This window comes from Crocuta crocuta, unplaced genomic scaffold, assembly GCF_008692635.1.
Source record: "Crocuta crocuta isolate KB4526 unplaced genomic scaffold, BGI_CrCroc_1.0 scaffold698, whole genome shotgun sequence".
NCBI classification, from domain to species: domain Eukaryota; kingdom Metazoa; phylum Chordata; class Mammalia; order Carnivora; family Hyaenidae; genus Crocuta; species Crocuta crocuta.
Window position 1 is genome coordinate 14,232 of NW_027530855.1, and position 21,625 is coordinate 35,856.

The following is a 21,625-nucleotide window of genomic DNA, read 5'->3' on the forward strand; positions in this document are numbered from 1 at the left end:
TTCCAAACTCTTCAAGTTCTGCTTGGTTCCAACTCCCCATGCTCTGCTTAAGACTTTATCCTCAGTCAAAGGGCCAAGTTGAATGTGACTCACGTTCTGGACTTTCTTTTCTCTCAGAGAAAAAAAAATCCTGATCAGCCTATTGTCCAATTTCTCCAAATAGGAGTCTCATGTATTTTGTTCTGCTTTCTACTTGCAAATGGTGAAAAAGACAATGTTGGACTAATTATTTTTAATATTATTATCTCTCAATTCCAATGTAACAATAGAACCTGACTCTTCACTTGCATTCACTTCTTCCCAATCACCTGTTCTCACAAAATAAGTATCTCACAGGCTAGAGCTAACTTTGTCACATACTTAAAAATTTCTTGACTCCTATTGGCAACACAAAGTATTGTTTCACATGTGAACCTATTCAGATTCTGTATCCAATATGCTTTTGCATTCTCACTTTCCCTTTCTATAAGGCAGTTCTTTCTAGAAGGTCTTTCCACAAAGCAATTCCCACCACTTCCTCCACTGCTCAGGTTCTACAAAATCTCAATTAAAATGACTCTGTGTTTGGGGTTTCTTATTCTTAGCTCCTTAACCCACTTTCTGTCTAAGACCTCTAAACTTTTCATAGTTTGGATAGGAGAGTCCTGAGTTCCAAATTTGAAAAGTAGTTGTTCCATTCAAGCCTTCATAGTAATTTTCACATTATATTTTGGCTTCTAATCTGTTTGCCCAATAATTTTGTGGTGTAGAAAGCATTCTTTTTCTTTCCACCAACAGCACTTCAATGATATTAAAAAGAAATGTAAATCTACATAACATAAAGCAAAACTTACCTTTATAAATGAAGAATCTGGATACAATGTTCCTGATTTGTTGTATGCATACACGAGGAAATGAGGGTCTAAAAGTGACCTAATCCAACCAAAGGTAATGACACTTTATTGTAATAGTAACATAAACACAAGCAAAATTATGAAATTAAGCATAAATTACATTCAATTTTACACTTTCAAATATCCAGATATTAAATTGGCCCATCTCTCCATTATCTCATTTGCTTTCTGATAGCATATTTTCTATACAAGAAAACATGAGTAGCAAAATCAGGTATCAGTAGGGACACCATAATGGCATAGATTTATGTATAATAAAAACCAGGACTTCCAGATTCCCACAAGAAATATTCTTTAAGATCCAACCATCCATAAATCTCAAGGCATAAATATATTTGCTAACAAGTAGCCATGGATTGATAAGAAACAAAAAATACATGCTTTTTCTGATAGTTTTCATGAAATTATGCTGTGGTAAAAACAACCCCAGAATTCTCAATGCCTTAAAACAACAGTGAATGTTTCTCACATGTTTATAGTAGGGTCTACTCCACACTATCTTCATTCTGGAACCTGGGAAAAGACATACCTCTTACCCATTGGAACATCCCTTTCTTGTAGCAGAAGAGGAAAAGAAATTGTAGAAGCACAGCATAGTTCTTAAAGCCTTTGTTTAGGAGATCATAGACAAACCTCACATAAATGGTACCAAAGTGGAATCTTCTTACAGAGAAGATAGTGATCCTTATTGAACAATCTGACACCATTATTTATTGCCAGGGGAACTGAGGTTTCTCAAGGATTCCAAATATCAAGGGGCAGTTCAAGGCCAATCAAAGAAGGACTAGAGCATTCACAGAGTGCATACTTTCACCACTACTTCTCTTTCCAGACAGCTTTCTCTTTTGCTCAATTCAAATAACAAAACCACAGAGCTTCCCAGAAAACAACAACAACAACAAGAACAACAACGGATATTTATCAGCTCATATTGCACATATATTCAAGGACATGCCAAATGGCCTGGGTCGGTTTTAAATACAAGTACCCAGAATATGAATTCTGGCACAAGGGCAGAACCTCATTTTAGTAACTAAGCATGTAAACGGAGGTGGTGGAAATGGAAATCCAGAATCATTTCCCAGAAAAAGGAAATTCAACAGATTTCTGACAGGCATAATTAAGAGTAGAAGATATTTGCAGATGACATATCAGAGAAAGGGTTAGTATCCAAACTCTATAAAGAACTTACCAAACTCAACTAATAATCCAAAAACAAAATAATCCAGTGAAGAAATGCGCAGAAGTCATGAATAGACACTTTTCCAAAGAAGATTTCCAGGTGGCTAACAGACACATGAAAGGATGCTCAATATCACTCATCATCAGAGAAATATAAATCAACACCTCAATGACATACCAGCTCACACCTGTCAAAATGGCCAAAATTAACTACTCAGGCAACAACAGATGTTGGCAAATTTGTGGAGAAAGGGGAACTCTTTTGCACTGTTGGTGGGAATGCATACTGGTACAGCCGCTCTGGAAAACAGTATGAAGATTCTTCAAAAAATTAAAAATAGAACTATCCTACAACCCAGCAATTGCACTACTAGGAATTTATCCAAAGGATACAAAAATGCTGATTCGAAGGACCACATGCACCCCAATATTTATAGCAGCACTATCAACAATAGCCAAAGTATAGAAAGAGCCCAAATATCCATTGACTGTTGAATAGATAAAGAAGAAGTGTGGCATATATACAATGGAATACTTCTTGGTGATGAAAAAGAATGAAATCTTGCCATTTGCAACAACGCTGATGGAACTGGAGTGTATCATGCTAAGTGAAATAAGTCAGTCAGAGAAAGACAAATATCATATGATTGCATTCATGTGGAATTTAATAAACACAACAGATGAACATAGGGGAAGGGAAGGAAAAATAAGATAAAAACAGAGAGGAAGGCAAACCATAGGAGACTATTTTTTAATTAAAAAAAATATTGATTCATTTTTGAGAGAAAGAGAGAGAAACCGAGCACGAGCATGGGAGAGGCAGAGAGAGAGGGAGACACAGAATCTGAAGCAGGCTCCTGGCTGTGAACTGTCAGCATGGAGCCTGATGTGGGGCCTGAACTCACAAACTGTGAGATCATGACCTGAGTTGAAGACAGAGGCTTAACTGACTAAGCCACCTGGGTGCCCCTGTAAGAGACTTAAATATGAAGAACAGAGGGTTCCTGGAGGGGGCGGGGATGGGCCAAATGGGCAACAGGCCTTAAGGAGGGCACTTGCTGGGATGACCACTGGGTGTTATATGTAAGTGATGAATCACCGGGTTCTACCCCTGAAGCCAATACTATGCTATATGTTAACTAACTTTAATTTAAATAAATAAATCAAAAAAAATAAAAAGATAAAAGTTTAGTTTGCAAGTTTATTCATCCTGGGTATAAAAGGATAGCTTTACCTCTACACAAAACAACAAAAAAGTCTGCCTTAGTGAAGTAACAGAAATACAAACAGCCATTCAATGGAAAATAACAACAAAGGAAAATGAACAACAAAAGGGAAGAAGGCAAAACTTAAAAGCAAATTCCTAATGAAGTTGAAGAAATTGATTAAAGAAAATAATGATTATTTAAAGAAAAGTGAACAAGTTAAAAAGTTAATAAGCTTTCAAAGCATATCATTTTAAGAAAAGACTAAAATGATGATGACAGTTAAAAGTAATTTAATAAATCTGACAAAGAGAATTTGCATGCTAAGAACAGAAATAGAGGCCTCATCAATAAACAGAACAAATTTTGCTAGTAAAAAACGCAGCCAAAATAAAGATGTGAAAAATAGTTGGAGGAAGCCTATACTATAAAGGGTGGATCCATAAGACCAAGGATGAAACCATATATTTCCATAAAAAATTTTAAAATGTGTAGTGGTTTAACAATAAAATGAACAATTAAGGGATTTATTCAATTATGAGAACTAAAAGGACATTTGCAGATATAAACAGGTTCAAAAAGCATTCCACCTGATGAAAATAATCTGAAACTAGTCTAAACAATACTTAGGTCAGCATAAAATTACAATAAGAGGGAAAAAAAAGAGAGCAGTAATAAAACTTGGAAAATTCAATACAGTTGTTAGGTAAAGAAACTGAAAGCATTGGATTTACATTTTAAATATAAAAAGAACTTTTAAAACGCCATAGGAATATTATAATATAAATTCACAATGTGAGTGACACAAGTGAGTAATCTGAGAGCCTATAAAAGAAAATATGGGTATAATGTTTACATGAATATTTCATTTTTATAGCAATAAATCCCACAAGCAAAGGAAGAAGACAACCAATTAAGCTGGATAGCATATTTGCAACATACAGAGCACACAAAGAGTTAATATCTGCAGGAAACAAAATTTCCCACGAATTGATCATGGGGAAAAAAACAGAAAGAAAAGTAGAAGGATAAGCTATAGATTGAAAATAAATAACCCAAAACAAATGAACAAAAATGACAATAAAATAGCTTTTCTTGTGCATTAACAAAAATGAGTGAAGATACTCATCTTACTGAGAATGTAGAGAATAGAAATATTTCTGAATTATTGGTGTGAGTAAAAACTGGTATAAACCCTTTGAAGTAAAAATTAGTAGCAACTTTATCATTTATCATTGACAATTGTATCATTTATTGCTCTTCAATTTCACTGAAGCCCAGAACATCATGGTCAAAGATATCCACAATACAGCTTTTCTTGCTATAAGTATATGGGTTGATAAATAACAAATGAGATATATTCATTCAATGGCTACATAGGTATTTACAATCAATGAACTCATTCTGCACAAATCTGTATGAACGACTCTCAAATAAAAATGTTATGCAAAATATTGTACAAAAAGCACAGCCTCAAAACCAGAACCACATACAATAACATCGTAAGTATCCATTGCTCACACTTGGGGTCAAGTGTGAGTAGCCCTAGCAGTTCTGCTAATGGTGGCCGGGCTTGCCCAGTGGTCTGGGATTCAGCTGAATGTTGGCTGATCTAGAGATGATTAGGGCACCTGGGCTGTGCTCCACCTCTCTCCATCTTCCAGCAAGCTGCCCCGCGCATATTCTCGTGGGGATGGCAGACAAACAAGATGGAGAGCAGGAAAGCAGGGAGCTTTTTCAAACCTCTACTGAATCAAGTCAGCTAACATCTTTTGGGCCAAAGTAAGTCACATAGCCACAGAATGGGCTACATGATTTGCAGGGCCCATTGTGAAATGAAAATATGAGGTCTCTTGTTCAAAAGTATTGAGAATCTCAGAGAAGCAACAGCAGAGAATTAAGCCACGTACAGAGCATGTCTAACCATGGATTCCTGGGGGACCACACAACCATAAGTCGGCCTTGCATAGATAAACTCATATCCAAGGGTTGGGGGTGGGGAGGCCGGGATGGATGTATATATTCCACCTCTTGATGATAGGAACTCAGAGTTACATGACAAAGAGTGAAGATACAGTCAAGAGTAAAAATTTGGGGTCACTTTAGTGGTCCACCATATTAAGATGAATAAATTCTATACAGAAGTATTATTCCACTTGTGTCTATTTAAAATAGTACTCAGAACATGATGATTCTTTTTTAAAACTTTTATTTTATTTATTTTGAGAGAGAGAGGGAGATAGGCAAAGAGAGAAGAAGAGAGAGAATTCTAAGCAGGCTCGGTGCTATTAGCTCAGAGCCCATTGCAAGGCTTAATCTCATGAATCAAAAGATCGTGACCTGAGCCAAAATCAGGAAATCAAGCAAAACATGATTATTCTTGTTAATCTCTTGGCATACAGATGAATGAAGATAAAATTATGACATTAGAATATGTGTCAGTATCATAACTGTGATTAGCACTGGGGAGTGAAAGAACTATGTCTGGAAATGGAAATAATAGATTTCACTATTATTTCACTATTATCCATGTACACTCTTTAGAAAACTACATAAATAAAATGCTTACATGTGTGTTCTTCATGGTAAGAAAGCAATTGTTTATATTATTCTCAGAATTTTTCTTTTTTAACGTTTAATCATTCAAAAGAAAAAAGCAAATATAAAAAATGTTGGACTAATATAAACTATGGACTTTGGGTGATAACGTGGTGTAGGCTCACCAATTATAACAAGTATATCACTCTGGTGGGGGATGTTGATAATGGGGAGGCCATATCTGTGGGGGGAGACACAGGGTATACATGGAAACACTCTGTATCTTCCACTCAATATTGCTGCAAACCTAAAATTGCTCTGAAAAAATATTAAATTGGAAACAGTAAACAGGAAAATGAAAATAGTTCATAATTGTTCAGACATGTTATTTAGGGAAATGCAAATTGACACAAAGATGCAATATAATATTTTAGCACATCTTGCATGCTTTGAAAATCTAAACTGCTCCTGTCTTTCCAGAAACTGGCAGTATCTCTCAAAATCCTAATATAAAATCTGAGTAATAAAGAAGGTTGTTGTGAAAATTATGTCAGTAATTGCATGCAAACTGCTTAGAAATATGTCTGGTAATTGACATGTGCCCCATAAATGTCAATTACTTTTGTGGTCATTATTATCATCACTATTATTACTTTTATTCACACCTCCTGATGCAGAAACACATTTCTTGATATCAAGCTTACAAAACAAAATCTCTATTACAGAAGCACACACATACAAGGATGCTTATTGCAGGCCTCTATGGTGACAATCCCTGGGAAAGACCCCATTACCTATCAACCTGCCACACTACAGAGTGTTAGCTGTTAAAGAATGAGTTAAGATATATGCATGGAGCAAGAAAATGAACACTGTTATTAAATAAAACCTCCCAATTGCATAACAGTATTTCTATTTGTCTAAAAACAAACCCTTTTTGGTAGGTTTCTACATATTTTATTTAAAGGAAAGGTGAGATTTAGAATAGAGAGAAAATAAAGATACACACAAGGTTATTAATATTGGTTTCCTCACAGAGTGAAAATTTAAGACACTAAAAAAAGGTTAGTTTTGGGACGCCTGGTGGCTCACTTGGTTAAGCCTCTGATCTCAGCTCAGGTCATGATCTCACAGTTTGTGGGTTCAAGTGTCGCGTCTGGCTCTGTGCTGGCAGCTCAGCTTCAGCTCTGCCCCTCCCTGACTTGTGCTCTGCCTCTCTCTCTCAAAAATGAATAAACATTAAAAAAATTTTTTAATTAAAAAAAGTTGGTGTAATATCAACTAAAATGCTTTAAATCATGTATGTAATCATAAAGTCATATATAAAATGACAGGATGAACAAAATTCAACATGGACAAATGAAATTATTGCCTTAATTGTTATAGTTGTGGCTATATTGTAAAGAGTTATATAGACTAATTTTCATCTATCTGATACACATTAATTTTAAATCATGAAAATAGAATTTGTCTCAAATATTAGACTTAAAATCTCAAGATGAAGACTTAGAATTCTAGTCTAACTTGAATTACAAAGATGTAACATGTTAAATATGAGTCATGCTCTTAATTAGGTTCAACTTGGGGTAGTGACAGTAAAATTTCAGAAACTAAAACAACTGTATAAAAAGAAGAATCTCTACTTACTGTTTTTCAAGATGGAGAGTGTATGTTTTCTGGTCAATTTTGATGGCATAAGTGACCTACAGAGAAAGAACACATTAAGTGTTCAGAGAGAATGTAACTATTAGAAATTCAAAAGCCATAACTTCTTAAAATGAATTTACTCTTTCATATAAACCTACATCATATCACACATCTCAAAATAATATATGCATATATTAAGTATATTGCTATCTTCTTTCCATCTTGTAATAATTGACAGAATTAACCATAATTAAATTTCAATATAATCAAGGAGTCTAAATCTATTTCAAAACTAAGAGATTAGTCATTAGCATTTATTACCATAATGAGATTGTGATTTAAAATGGTTACATTTAGAAATGTTAAGTAATCTTGGAAGAAACCTGAATTTTATTATTTTTTTTCTACTTTGCAATTTCTAACATAATAAATTGAAAATTAAATAGTACAACCTGGGTACAACATCCCCAAGCTGTCAGAAGCACTACCACAGAGCCTTCGTCTCCCCGTCCTCTTTAGGAATTGCCTCAGCTAAGAGGGTCACTTCACACCAACTCAAAACTTCCTGATGCAGCCCACATTTAATGAGAACTCCCCTCATTCCAACTGCAGGTCTTGATGGGCTATCCCAGCTTCACACTTTGTTGAGACTCAGTTGAGTCTCTGTCTCCCCTTTCCTGCTTCCTTCTGTTCTGTCCACAGGTGCTCATCACAAGAGCATACCCTAACAAACTACCTTCAAGGGAATCTTCTCAAAGACTGCATCCCAAAGAATCCAATCTGTGACATCATCCTAAAACATACACATTCTTCATGGATAATTTCCACATTTGCAAAATGCAGAAAAAATGGGGAAAAAACATGAATTTTGTTATGGAGTATGGTTGTCATTGGGTACAGTTTTCTGCAGAAGTCATTTTAAACATTCTATAATGTTCAGTCTTTTGTAACTTACAACTCTTGAAAAAGGTGTGTGAACATCTCCCCAAATTATTGTGACGTTGTTTTTCTCCTTTTAATCTATAGTTTTCTTCATTACATTTTTGAGTCTTTGTTGATGGGTGCAAAAAGGAATAAAATTAACAAAATTGCAAATGATTATAAAGTAGGACTCTATGTCATTTCAGAATATGACTCGAATTTGGGGTTGTAATTTCTTCAATCTCACCCATTGTTATTTCATATCCATTATCACTTACAATTTCTTCTTTAACCCATGAATAATGTAGAAATGTATTTTTAAATTTCCATATACATTTTAAACCATTTTAAGATTTAACTTAATTGTTGCCAGATAAATATTGTACTGTCAGGATTTGATTTTTAACATCTTTTCCTTGCTTTTGTCAATTTTGTTGAATTATCTGTATATTCTTGGGAAGAATGTGCATTATTTACTATAAAGTTGAATTACAGCCAGATTAGAAAAACACTCTCTTTATTTCTAGAGTTGCCTTCAAGTCTAGATATTCTGACTCTCTGCTGAGACAAAGGCAGTGAGATTTACAGGGTACTTTTTAAGGTTCCAAAAGCTCTCTTGAGTAAGGTTAGCTTCTTTAGTGTTTCCCTAACCAGTTAGACAATGTTGGCTTGGTTACTTAAAGACACTGAAAGCTTTTTAAGGAGTCCTCCAAAAGCCAAAATTCCTTCCATTAAGACTCGTTATTTCAAGCCAGAGACTCAACATGTTCCAGGAGCAGAGACTGGTTTCATAAGAAGCTCACTGTGGATGTTTCTCGAATTCTTGATATTTGCCTGAATTCTCTCTTGCTACAACACATGCTTTGCCATTAAATTAAAGTCCCATGGTGATAGCCCATTTGTGTGTCCTAACAAATAGCAGAGAGGATAAAATAATAAATTCATTTTGATGGGCTCACTTCTATGTAAGCCCATTAAATGAAACAGTTTTGTTGTTCAAATTGTCTTTATGAATCCTTTTATGATTTTAAACCAACATTTGAGAAAAACATTTTAGATATCACTATGAAAATGGATTTGAAAAATTCTCCCTTTAGTGTAATCGGTCCTTATTTTATATGTGCTGAGAGCATTTTTTTAAAAAAACATACAAATTCAGAAATGTTATATATTCCTAGTGAACTCAATATTGTATTAAGTATCAATATCTCTCATAATAGTGTGCAGATATGTGTACTAAATGTTGGTTTTCTCCTGATTTTGTCATGGATACTCGTGTTTGCTTTTGGTTAGCATGTTCCCAGCATAAGTTATACATCCTAAATATTTTCAGTTATGTGGATATTTGTTTTTGGTGTAATAGCTTTTATGAACACATAATCACTAGATTATGTGTGTGTGTGTGTGTGTGTGTGTGTCATTAAAGGAGACAGTCAAACAGACCAGTCTATAAAACCTGCCCCAGTGTCTAACAGTTTTCCAGTCGGCAATTCAATTCTCTGAGATATTGCTACTGAGGTTCCAATCCTTGGATTCCTATCAGATCTCTGTGTGTCTTTACATCAACACATCTCTCCTGAAAACAAAGTGTCCTAACCGAACATTCTAATCCATATAAAAAGGGAAGACAAGGGGTGCCTGGGTGGCTCAATGAAGCATCTGACTGTTGGTCTCAGGTCATGATCGCACAGTTTTTGAGTTCCAGCCCTGCATCAGGCTCTCTGCTCACAGTTTAGAGCCTTCTTGGGATTCTGTGTCTCCCTCTCTCTCTCTGTCTCTCCCCTGCTCTCTCTCTCAAAAATAAATAAAACTTTTTTAAAAAGGGAAGTCAAAATCAAAAAAAAAAAATTAAAAAGAAATTAAAAAGAAAAAAAGATTCAAATAGGCAATATATATAAAGGCATTTTAAGACTTAATTTAAAAATGTCAATTAGACAGGGCGCCTGGGTGGCTCAGTTGGTTAAGCGTCAGACTTCGGCTCAGGTCATGATCTCATGGTTCGTGGGTTTGAGCTCCGTGTTGGGCTCTGTGCTGACAGCTAGCTCAGAGCCTGGAGCTTGCTTCAGATTCTGTATCTCCCTCTCTCTCTGACCCTCCCCTACTCACGCTGTGTGTAGCATTCATTAGATTATCACATTAATAGAGACAAGAAGCCTGAGGTGCCTGGGTGGCTCAGTCAGTTGAGCATCCAACTCAATTTTGGCTTAGGTCATGATCTCACAGTTTTGTGAGTTCAAGCCCCACATCAAGCCCTGCACTGACAGCACAGAGCCTGCTTGAGATTCTCTCTCCCTGCCCCTCCCCTGTTCACGCACTCTCTCTCTCCCTAAAAAGAAATAAATAAACTTAAAAAAAATAAAGATATAAGAAGCCTGAACCAAGCCTGCAAAAGCCCTTAAGAAATGTCCTTATTCTTAATTAATGAGAGTCAAGTATAATATAACTTTTCTGATAGACATTTTATAATATGCATCATTTAAAAATATTTTTAAATGTTTATTTATTTTTGAGAGACAGAGCATTAGCAGGGGAAGAGCAGGAAGAGTGAGAATCTGAAGCAGGCTCCAGGCTCCAAGCTGTCAGCACAGAATCCCAAACAGGGCTCAAACTGAGGAACCACAAGATCATGACCTGAGCCAAAGTCAGATGCTTAACCTGCTGAACCACCCAGATGCCCCTACATCACTTTTTAAAAATTGCTTGCTTATTGATCCTATGGAGATGACTATCCAAGAAGGTTTATAAAACTATATGTTTAAATCTGACAAAGAATTATGTTACATCCATATGTGTGTGGTTATGAAAAATGACAGAGCTATATTTATTATCATAAAATATATTCTAACTTTATAAATAAAGAGCCAATTATCACACTCATATATTATTACTAAAAATATATGTGCAGATGTGTGCATATCTCTAAAATTTCATGCAGTTCAAATTTTCTACCTTTAGAAACGGAGGCAGACATTCACTTTCTGAACAACTCTGTCCTGTCTAGATTTAATTTCACAATGTATTTGCTTTACTTTTTAATCAGATTTAATAATATTACTTTCATTTTAACAGGCTTATATATGCCCACATATGCAAATATAGGCATGAAGAAATTATGTATTGTCATTTTAAAAACGTTACAAGGTAAATATGAGTGTGAGCTCATTTACACAATAAATATTTAAATATGCATACTCTGTTTAAACAAAAAAGTCTAGTAGACTGTATATATCATTTTGTGTGATAGGGGTTTGGGGCACTTTTTTCTGAGTCTCTGTTTTAAAGGTGTTTCATAATGTTCATTGGGAAATAAGAAAACTCAAGACACAAAATTTCAAAGGGATATATGCATGAATTGATTTGGGTCACACAGTCCAGTAAAAATAAAGCACTCATTAAAAAAAAAAGTGATTTCTCAATTACATGCGTTTCTGCAACTTCACCATGGGTGTCTGTCTCAATCTTCCGTGGCACTGTAATTTGTAGAAGTGATGTTTCGGGATCTGCGGTCAGGAAAACAGCCGTGAGCATTCCCCAGTGCCTGGCAGCATCCTTATTCTTCACTGGGCCTGTCACATCACGTCACGCTTTGAACTTGTGCGCGCACACACCCACACGACGGAATCACACTTTGTACCTTCAGGAAGAGGCTCCCTGGAAGTGGGACCTGACCCTACCACGTTCCAGAGCCACTTTGGGACTTGCTGACCTCCGCCCCAGGAGGGGAAGCAGAGCTGCGCCGGAGGCCCCACCTCCCGGGAGCTGCGCGCCCTCTCCTCCAAGTGCAGGGTCCCCGTCCTGTTCCGAGCCCTCCCAGCGGCAGGCCCCGCAGGATCCCGACTCCAGGCGGGACGCAGGGCTCCCCTGAGCAGGGCGCGGGGCTCTGGAGCAAGCTTCTGAGCCCGCCACGCCCAGAGGCTCAGCGACAGGTGGCCGTCTACGGAGCAGGGTGCGACACTCACGAAGGCCGGCGGAGGTCAGCCGGCCCAGGCCTGAGAGCATCAGCAGGACAGGCAGCATTGCGCGACCTGCCGGCCTTGCCACGGTGGTGGCGGTTGGCTGCGGAACGGCGGCGGCTCGCGCGCCGGGCTCTGAGCCGGGAGCCGGAGGGCGGGGGCGGGGCCTGCTGCAGGACGTTGCTGAAGGGGACGCGGCTGCTCCGCGTGCGCAGCCGCAGCTCGGGGCTCCCACCCACAGCCTTCCGGGTGCTGGAGTCTCGAGGCAGCCTGGGCTGGTGCAGCGGTGTGATTGGGCTTGGGCTTTATATTCCAAACGCAGAGGTTTGAAACGCATTCCGGGATGACGTAAGGATCGTAAAGGGCATTTTCTTCTCTGGAAATGGGCCGGCTGCTGCTGAAGTGTTTGGTAGTATCAATAGTCCACGTCATAGTTTTCTGTCACGGTGGCTGAATTACTGTAGTGAAGAAAAACAAAATGGAAATTCACAATATGGTTAGTAGCAGACAGTTGCGTGTTTTAATCCTGGCTACGGAGAAATTTCTATTTTAAATCTTAGGTCGAAACAACACACACGTGCACGCACATAAAGAGTGTAAAAGAATAGTATCTAAATCAATTCTATTGTAGGTAACTTACGTTTCTTAGGAAACTCTTTGGTTAAGGAAATTAAATAAAAGTTAAATATGAAATGGGTGGATGCTTGTGTTTTAATCCCTCAGTATGGATTAGCATTTTAAGTATAAAAACAAAAACAGAAAACGAAGAAATCACAGCTGTGAAATCCTGTAAGAACAACTTTATTTTCCCATTATTTTATTTATTACATTGTGTATAGCTTGGCTTCTTAGAAAAATCTTTGGCTAGTAAAAGATTAAATGTAAACATTTTTCCCTTTGGCATGACATTCACACATGAAAAGAATAATTTAGAAAGGACTTTCATTTTTTGGTTTACTATGGAAGTTTATGACTTGCATAATTTCAATTTTGCCAGGACCTTTTTGCCAGACAATTTTTGAGTTGTGCTTCCATGGAATACTTCTGCTCGCATTCCTTACATACAATATTTATCCACAAAATACATGTTTGTTTTCTCAATTTTTAAAACGAAAAAATATTTAATGGAGTATAGCCTTTTAAGAATATATATATTCCTTTTTCAAATATTTCCTGAATCTAATTTTAGTGCTATTTAAAAGAAAACATTGGTACAGGTAACATGATAACACAAAGGATTTAACTTAAAAATAGCAATTCTGCATATTTCACTAAAGTACTGATAGCCTTGGTATTTAGTTTTATTGTGATCCATGTCGTATACTGTATTCATTTAATTTATTTGAATATGTCTATGTACCTTAAAATTAACGTTTTCATCTTTTTGCCAAGTTGTATAAAAATGGATGCAATTACCATATCAAAATTATGTTGTTCTTAAAGTAAAATTTCTTCCTGATTGTCTATAACCTGATCAAACCAAAAGGGGAAATATATACTTAATTATCTAAATTCATTACTGTATTTGCATTGTTGGTATCAACTGCTAATTTTTGCAGGCATAATTCATAGGCATTCAAATTAGTTGAATTTAATTCAGTAAACTTTATATGCTTATTGCAAGCCTGAAACCAGGCAGATATCAAACTATGTGTGACAACATCCCTATCTCCAAGTACCTCAGAAACTAACAGAAAACTGAATGTATACAAGACATACCATAGCTAGAAATAAAAAATTCTTCGGGAGTAAAGCTAATTTTGTTTTCTTTACAGATACCAAGTGAACCTATAGGTGGTTGTAACATTTGAGATGTGAGCCATATAATTTGTATGGATGTTAGTGAATTTTAGGACTTTATTTTTAATTTAATATCATCCAAGAGTTTTGCTAAAAATAAATGATGGGTTTTTGTGTTAGAATGATAACTTGTAGGGGTACCTGGGTGGCTTAGCTGGTTGAGCATCTGACTTTTGATTTCAGCTTAGGTCATGATCCCAGGGCCATGGGATCAAACTCTGAGTTGGACTCGGCTCTGAGCGTGGAGCCTGTTTAAGATTCTCTCTTTCTTCCTCTCTGCCCCTCTCCCTCATGTTCTCTCTTTCTAAAACTTTAAAAAAAAAATGATACCTTGTAATAACTTGGGGATTCAATGATGAGGACTAGAAGCAATAGGTTCATTAAAGGGAACTTTACAGTTTAGGCCAAAAATGTTCTCAGCCTAGGATTAGAGTGGGAAGAAAAATTAAAGTAGTAAAACTACCAGAGAAATATTTAGGAAGAAAAATCAATTTGCTGAATAATTTAATGTGGAAGTTGATGAAGTTGTTGAGAAGACTAAGCCACTGATGAGAGGGGGCACCATTTTTTTTTTTATGTCCTTCTTTGTAACTTTTCAGAAAATTACCTTCAATTATTATTTTTGTTTTTTTAATTTTTTAATGTTTGTTTATTCATTTTGAGAGAGAGAGAGAGACAGAAAGAGAGAGACAGAGAGACAGTGCAAGCAGGGGAGGGGCAGAGAGAGAGGGAAACAGAAATGGAATCAGGCTCCAGGCTCTGAGCTGTCAGCATAGAGCCCAACATGGGGCTCAAACTCACAGACTGTGAGATCATGACCTGCGCAGACGTCAGATGCTTAACCAACTGAGCCACTGAGGTGCCCCTCAGTTATCATTTTCTTAAGTTTCTGTTTAAATTCCAGTTAGTTAACATACAGTGTAACATTAGTTTCAGGTGTACAATAGTGTGATTCAGCACTTCTAACAACATCCAGTTTTCATCACAAGTACACTGCTTAATCTGAATCACCTATTTCACCCTTCCATACCCATCTCCATTTTGGAAACCATCACTTATAGTTAAGAGTTTGTTTCTTTTTTTTTTCCCTAATANCTCTCTCTTTTTTCCTTCTGCTCATTTGTTTTGTTTCTTAAATTCCACGTATGAGTGAAGTCATATGGTATTTGTCTTTCTTAGGCTGACTTATTTCACTTAGCATTAAATTTCCTAGCTCCATTCACATCATTGCAAATGGCAAGATTTCATTTTTTATGGCTAAGTAATATTTCTGTGTGTGTGTGTAACACTTCTTCTTTATCCATTCATTAATCAGATGATGGACACTTGGGCTCTTTCCATAATTTAGCTACTGTAGATAATGCTGCTATAATATTGTGGTGCATGTGTCCCTTTGAGTTAGGATTTTTGTATCTTCTGGGTAAATACCTAGTAATGTAATTGCTGGATCATAGTGTATTTCTATTTTTAACTTTTTGAGGAACCTTCACACTGTTTCCCAGAGTGGCTGCATCAGTTTGCATTCCTACTAACAGTGCGAGAGAGTTCCCCTTTCTCCATATCCTATTGTTTGTGTTGTTGACTTTTGCCATTCTGACAGGTGTGATATGGTATCTCATTATAGTTTTGATTTGCATTTTCCTGATGATCACTGATGTTGAGCATCTTTTCATGTGTCTCTAAGCCATCTGTATGTCTTCTTTGAAAAAACATCTATTCATGTTTTCTGCCCATTTGGACTATTTGTTTTTTGGGGTGTCAAGTTTGATAACATCTTTATAGATTTTCAATACAAATCCTTTATCAGATGTATCATTTGCAAATATCTTCTCCCATTCCATAGGTTGCCTTTTGGTTTTGTTGATTATTTCCTTCACTGTGGAGAAGGTTTTATTTTGATGTAGTCACAGTAGTTTATTTGTGCTTTTGTTTCCCTTGCTTCAGAAGATATATCTAGAAAGATGTTGCAATGACCAATGTGCCGATCTCAAAGAGGTTGCTGTCTTTGTTTTCCTCTAGGATTTTAATGGTTTCCTCTCTCACATTTAGGTATTTAATACATTTTGGATTTTTTTTTTAGTATGGTTTAAGAAAGTCGTCCAATTTCATTCCTCTGCATGTTGCAACACCATTTGTTGAAGGCTCTTTTTCTCATTGTATATTCTTCCCTCCTTTGTTGAAGATTAATTGACCATGTAGTGTAGTTTCATTTCTGGATTTTCTATTCTGTTCTATTGATATATGTGTCTATTTTTGTTCAAGTACCATACTGTTTGATAACTACAGCTTTGTAATATAACTTAAAGTCCAGAATTGTGATACCTCCAGGTGTGCTCTTCTTTTTCAAGGTTGCTTTGGCTATTCAGGGTCTTTTGTGGTTCCATACAAATTTTAGGATTGTTTGCTCTAGCATTTCAAAGGTTTTGGACCGTTGTTTTCACTTTCATTTGTTTCCGTGTATATATATATTTTTTATTTCTTTGATTTCTCAGTTTACTGGCATGTTGTCTAACCTCCATGTATTTGTGGTCTTTCCAGATATTTTCTTGTGGTTGACTTGTAGTTTCATTGTATTGTAGTATGAAAAGGTGCATGGTATGATTTCAATCTTTCTGTATTTGTTGAGACTTTTATTGTGACTTAATATGTGATCCATTCTGGAGAATGTTCCATGTGCTCTTGAAAAGAATACATATTTTTCTATTTTAGGATGAAATGTCCTGAATATATCTGTTTAGTCAATATGTTCCAGTGTGTCATTTAAAGCCATTATTTGTTTATTTTCTGTTTAGATAATCTGTTCATTGATGTAAGTGGGGTGTTACAGTCACCTGCTATTATTGTATTATTTTCAATGAGTTCCTTTGTGTTTGTTATTAGTTGTTTAACATATTTTAATACTGCCATGTTGGGAGCATAAATATTTATAATTTTTAGACATTCTTATTGAATTATCCCCTTTATGATTATAAAGTGCCCGTCTTTGTCTCTTGTTATAGTCTTTGTTTTAAAATCTAGTTTTTCTGATGTAAATATTGCTACTCCAACTTTCTTTTGACATCCATTTATAAAGTTCTGAATAATTCTCCATCCCCTCACTTTCCATCTTCAGGTGTCCTTCGATATAAAATGAATCTCTTGTAGGCAGCACATAGATGGGTCTTGTTTTTCTATCCATTCTTACACCTTATATCTTCTGATTGGAGAGTTTAGTCTATTTACATTCAAAGTAATTATTAATAGATAAGCATTTATCACCATTTCATTACTTGTTTTGTCATTGTTTCTGGACATTTTCTTGTCTTTGTCATTTTTGGTCTCTCCTTTCCATTCGTCACCCTTTACATTTACTGCCGGGTTGGTTTAGAGAAACTAGTGGAATCATACTCCTACAAGAAATCATCGGAAGAAAATGAAAGTAAAGAAAAGAAACAAGAATATAGCTTTTGTGCATCTTTCCATTTTTGTGTGTTTCTTCACTTTCTTTCATCCATGTCTTATAATTTTCACAGTACAGGTCTTTTACCTCCTTGGTCAAATGTATTCCTAGGTATTTTATTCTTTTGACACCATTATAAATGAAATTGTTTTCTTAATTTCTCTTTCTGATAGTAAGTAGAAGATCTGTGTGTGTGTCTGTGTGTATGTGTGTGTCTGTATTTTCATCCTCCTATTGAGATCTTTCACAAAATAAAACTTTGACATTAAGATCAAATGTAACTTATTGTTATTTTTAAATTTATTTATTTAAATTCAAGTTAGTTAACATACAATGTACTATTAGCTTCAGTAGTAGAACCCAGTGATTCATCGCTTACATAAATACCCAGTGGTATGTCCAGGTTTGTTTCCAAATTCAGTGAACCAAACCAAATCCACATCTTACTACCAATTTGTTCATAATACTTTCATTATTACTTGTTTTCATCTGGATCTTCTGAGAAGCAGATGCCAAGACAGGGCTAAATGTGCACAAATTTTATTAGGAGGAAAACCACTGTGTGGAAAATGGGGAGAAAGATGAGAAAGCTGAGAAAGCTGGCAGAGAACCAAGTCTGACCTCACAGGAAGGAGACAGGGAGGGAAAACTGGAAGGCAGCAGTCTAGGATTCACACAGTTTGGGAGGGTTCATTCAACATAAGGAAGGGTCAGCAGGATTGTTGGAGAGTCTTCAAGTCAGAGTCAGCTGCCAGAGGAGTCCTGAGTCTCCTAGGAATGCCGGCCTTAGTATCCTGATCAACTTTCCATCACTGGTTGAGAGCAGATTGTAGGTAGTGTGACCTTGACAAAAAGGTACTCACGTATTTCAGAGCTCAGACCCTTCACCACACATGCTCCTTGTAGCATGAAGACTGTAAGGAACATTCCTATGTACATACTTATGTATATTTTCCTGTATATTTTCTGTAAAAGCTCTGTATATTTTCTATAAAGCTCTGAATATTTTCCTAGGGGATACACATGTGAGTACTCTGCATGTCCTGAGCTCTACCTGTTTAAGTTGGGCTCTTCTTTTACCTAGGAATTTAAAAAATGACCTTGCAGAATACACTTAGGAAAAGGTACAACCACCAACAAGAATTAATTTGGTAATCTGTGTCTAGTTCATCATGAGGCTACCAGGAATTTAGGTAGGCATATGAACTCAGATAAAACAGTGATCTATAGTGTGTGTGTGTGTGTGTATACATGTATACATACACTTCAGATTCTCTCTATAGATAGATACATACATACATATAGAGAGAAATATATATATATTTTAGGAAAAAATATATATTTGAGTTAACAGCAACAAAGAATTTTTTTTTTAATTTTTTAATGTTTTATTTATTTCTAGGAGAGAGAGAGACAGCGTGAGCAGGGGAGGGTCAGAGAGAGAGGGAGTCACAGACTCTGAAACAAGCTCCAGGCTCTGAGCCGGCAGTCAGCATAGAGCCCAACGCGGGTTCTGAACCCATGAACCGCGAGATCATGACCTAAGCGAAAGTCGGACGCTTAACCGACTAAGCCACCCAGGCGCCCCGCAACAAAGAATATTTTATATCAGAAGAACAACCAGCATTATCAGAGAGAAATCCTATTGAATACATATTTCAAGGGTTGGTGCTTCAGAATAAGGACTTTGCAAAATCTCCCCAGGTAGAATGATGTGCAGTTAGTTATGAATTGCTAGTGTATAATGAAAAGAGATGGAAGTCAATGGTGAATAATACCAATATTTAAGGACAAATAAATGGATGGTAACAAAAGTACAATGAGAAAGAATTCTCAGAGATAGATGTACAACTAGGAATCAGAAGTGATGGAAATGTTTCACAAATGAAAGGAGAAAATTTTAAATGAGGAATAGTCAATTATAAACAAACAAACAAAAACAGAAATAGAGGACTGAAAGGAATTCATAGAATTTAACACTGTAGAGATAAGTGATGATTTTTCCAGAGTGATTCCAGAAAAATATCAGAGATCAAAGCCTGTCTTCAATAAGCAATGAGGAAATGGTTTTACTTTGATTTGAGAACTTACATCTATTATTAAATGAAGACTTCATACTAAAGTATATCCAAATAACAGCACATATTTTGACTAATACAGAATTACTAAGCCCTGTGTTTCCTAAATAGGAATAAAAATCCTCAAAGTTTTACACAACCACACAATTCCCAACGTGTATGAAATTATGAGTAATAGAGAAGTTGTCTTCCAGGAAGCAAAACATTTTATTTCAGTGGCACCCTCCTATTCGCAATATCCACCTCCCTTTTCAAATCTAAAAGCAAAATGATTTTCCTCCATCTTTGCTGTATCATATGGCAGTTCTATTTCTAATCTTTTGAGGAACCTAACATACTTTTTCCTGTAACAGCTGCACCATTTTGCATTCCCACCAACAGCGTAGAACAGTTCCAGTTTCTCCGCACCTTCACCAAAAGTTGTCTTTTTTTATGAGAGCAAAATGTCTAAAATTTTAGTAATGAGTTCTTGTAAGCTGGTGTGAACTGGCTCCAGCACACCACTGCCAAGGTTGCTGGTAAAGAGGAAAATCCAGGTAGGGCCCAAACTATATAAAATTTGATGAACCGTCTCTGAAAAAAATAATATAAAATTAGGTCCTGACTTTGAAAAGAGCCCTATTTAAGTAAGAGGCCCTGATGCTTTGGCTTCCTTAACTCTATGATAAATCTACTCTTGATAAACAGGAGTCTCAACAGGGTCAAGCAGGTAGATAGCTTTCAAAGAAAAAAAGCAGTAACAAGAAAAGGATTGGATTTGGATCCTATCTATGTAAGTGGCACTGGGGCAAGTCACAGGCTGGCTGAAAGCTAGGAGCTCTTAAGAGAACACGGGAGGTTGACTCCGGAAAGAAGATTCAGGTCAACCTAAGGAGTATAAGGGAAAATGCAACACTGATAGAGTTGGCTCATGAGACTGAACTGGCGGGCCCTCTTGGCTTCATGAAATGAGGGTCTTAGGCTGTTTTCACCTGATTCAGAGCCTATTCTGGATTCATGTTGGAGTACATAGGGTGGAAGCTGAGACTGAAAATACAGAGAAAACATCAGACATAATTTAGGTGATACAAGTGCTGATGATTTATTATTTCATACTTTAAACTGTTAGTAGCGCCAACAAAGGTAAGGGTGAAATTATATTTTCCTTCTTGGTTTAAGTCAGTTTCTGATGATTTATTTGGTAATGTCCTTTCTCCAAGCCAATGTCGTTAGAGACTGTTGCTGGAAGAGAAACACAAGTAATTTAAAGGGCATGATTAGCTGAAGGAAAAGGATCAGGGAAATAATAATTAATTCCAGAAAAAACAATTATTTACAACTGCAAATACTCTTAGTTTTGTAATAAAAGTGGCTTCCTAAAATTCTGTAAGTTGTTCATTTGTCTATCTTTAGAAACTGTTTAGGCCAATATAACAAAGCGCTTTCAAATTTTCATTCTAAATATATGAATTTTAATTTAGAATAAAAAAAATTGTGATAATTGTAAGTACAATCACATTTGGTAAAATATAAAAACACCAATATATATGCCAACACACACATGTGTACAACTATATATTAAAACATTTTAACAATGATCATCCTTGGTGCTAAAATTAATGACCATCATTTCATTCTTTTGTATACCTATATTTTTTAAATGAATGTTTATTACTTGTTACAATTGTCATAAGAACCAGAATGATTTACATACTCACATACAGATACAATTTATTGAATGAATTAAGAAAGGACAGTCAAGGGGCGCCTGGGTGGCTCAGTCGGTTTAGTGTCCAACTCCCACTCAGGTTATGATCTCATAGTTTGTGAGTTCAAGCCCAGCATCCAGCTCTGTGCAGAAAGCTCGGAGTCTGGAGTCTGCTTTGGTTTCTATGTCTCCCTCTCTCTCTGCCCCTTACTCTCACGAAAGGAAGGAAGGAAGGAAGGAAGGAAGGAAGGAAGGAAGGAAGGAAGGAAGAAGAAAAAGGAA

At 36.2% G+C, this 21,625-nt stretch overlaps 2 protein-coding genes across 6 annotated transcripts in view; both read right to left on the bottom strand.

Moving 5' to 3' along the window:
* Positions 1-833: 833 nt before the first annotated feature.
* On the bottom strand, positions 834-12,676 carry LOC144235934 (A disintegrin and metallopeptidase domain 3-like; the record flags this gene model as incomplete). The annotated part of the gene is made up of 4 exons (XM_077769549.1): positions 12,346-12,676; positions 11,807-11,886; positions 7,466-7,521; positions 834-912 (listed from the first exon to the last, which is right to left on the bottom strand). Coding segments are annotated over exons 1-4 (546 nt in total), but the record flags the coding sequence as incomplete, so codon positions are not given.
* Positions 12,677-20,712: 8,036 nt separating this feature from the next.
* LOC144235920 (disintegrin and metalloproteinase domain-containing protein 5-like) overlaps positions 20,713-21,625 on the bottom strand; it is a 112,753-nt gene continuing 111,840 nt past the window's right edge. For all 5 annotated transcript variants that reach the window (XM_077769532.1, XM_077769533.1, XM_077769531.1 and 2 more), the window contains one exon: positions 20,713-20,877. In XM_077769532.1, the coding sequence (XP_077625658.1) occupies positions 20,865-20,877 (13 nt within the window). In that variant the 3' untranslated portion in view covers positions 20,713-20,864. The remainder of the gene's footprint in view (positions 20,878-21,625) is intronic.